The sequence below is a fragment of the Propithecus coquereli genome, unplaced genomic scaffold, assembly GCF_000956105.1.
Source record: "Propithecus coquereli isolate 6110/MARCELLA unplaced genomic scaffold, Pcoq_1.0 Scaffold30, whole genome shotgun sequence".
NCBI classification, from domain to species: Eukaryota; Metazoa; Chordata; class Mammalia; order Primates; family Indriidae; genus Propithecus; species Propithecus coquereli.
In genome coordinates this window covers 3950266-3951571 of record NW_012148619.1, presented here as the reverse complement: position 1 = coordinate 3951571, position 1306 = coordinate 3950266, and the positions used below count along the sequence as shown (strand labels likewise).

The window sequence follows — 1306 nt, the reverse complement described above, 5'->3', positions numbered from 1 at the left end:
AAAATATAACAGGGTTATAAATGGAGATTTACATCATTGTCTTTCTTTTCTTTAAAATGTTTCGTTTCACCAGACACTCAAAATACCCTATGAAAAACTAAGTTAACATTTCTGTTATTTCATATAATCCCATTCATATTAGTTTGTAAGTAGGAATAAAAAGAAAAATGAGTTCTAAATAAATGACACAGGAGGCAATAAATTGACACATGACAAGTAAATAAAAGGCTAAAGCACTCCAATACCATTGAAACTGTTTTAATGTTGTTGCAATTCCAAAATGCAACAATCATCAGCTTGCAAAAGACTCGAATTTCAAAAATTCATTTTAATTACTCCTTCATACCTATTTTACAAAATAAAGGCAAGAGACATTTAAATCCTCCTTGTCCTAGTTGTGCTATGTTCCTAACTTGTTTTCTATCACTATAGTGTATGCTGCAATTCCCATCAGATGCTATATAAGAAAAAATAAAATAAAATAGTAACCTCTGCTTCAATGTACAGTTTCCAGAATCTGCCAGAACTGGGGAACTGGGCAACAAGGCGTTCATAAGTCTTCCGTGCTTTGTCTATAGGTTGATTCTAAAATTGAAAACCAATAAACAGCATTTACAATGTTAGGATTATGAAAATATTATTTACTGCAGAACCAAGTAGTGTGATTGGACCCATAGAGAAGGAAATGTAATCCTATATCACTAAACCTGTGCCTCTCGAATGAGAATGCTCCAAGCATCAAGGTCATATGGATTCTCTTCTAATTTCTTTTCGGCTTTCTTCACCTTCTCTGGGACATACTCAGCTGCCTGGGAAAAGAAATAATAACGAACTGAAGTTAGCGCTTGAAAAATCTCATGCCTAACTTCATTCAAGAACAATTTATCAGTCACTGGATGCAATGTCACATTACAAAGCATAAAAATATCCTCTTATAAAAGGGAACTGTTTTCTGGAATCTACATATACAGTCATCCCTCCATATCTGTGGGTTCCAAACCCTTGGATTCAACCAACAGTGGATCAAAAATATTCCAGGGGGTAAAAAAAGGATGACTGTGTCTGTACTAAACATGTACAGACTTTTTAGTCTTATCATTATTTTCTAAACAGTACAGTATAACAAATATTTATATAGCATTTCCATTGAATTAGTATAAGAAATCTAGAGATTATTTAAAGCATACAGGAAAACGCACATAGGCTATATGCAAATACTACACCATTTTATATGAGAGATTTGAGCATATGTGGATTTTGGTATCCAAGTGGGGGGTCCTGGAAACAATTCCCCACAGATGCTAAC

The 1306-nt window shown here is 33.8% G+C and overlaps 1 protein-coding gene across 2 annotated transcripts in view; it reads right to left on the bottom strand.

Annotated features, from left to right (window-relative positions):
• Positions 1-242: 242 nt before the first annotated feature.
• LOC105814600 (cleavage stimulation factor subunit 3-like) overlaps positions 243-1306 on the bottom strand; it is a 13400-nt gene continuing 12336 nt past the window's right edge. The window contains exons 2-3 of one of the 2 annotated variants that reach the window (XM_012649640.1): positions 708-809; positions 243-585 (exon numbers count right to left, since the gene is read on the bottom strand). In XM_012649640.1, coding sequence (XP_012505094.1) covers positions 451-585; positions 708-809 — 237 coding nt within the window. In that variant the 3' untranslated portion in view covers positions 243-450. Of the gene's footprint in view, positions 810-1306 lie in introns of both variants that reach the window. The other variant, XM_012649641.1, reaches the window with a different exon arrangement.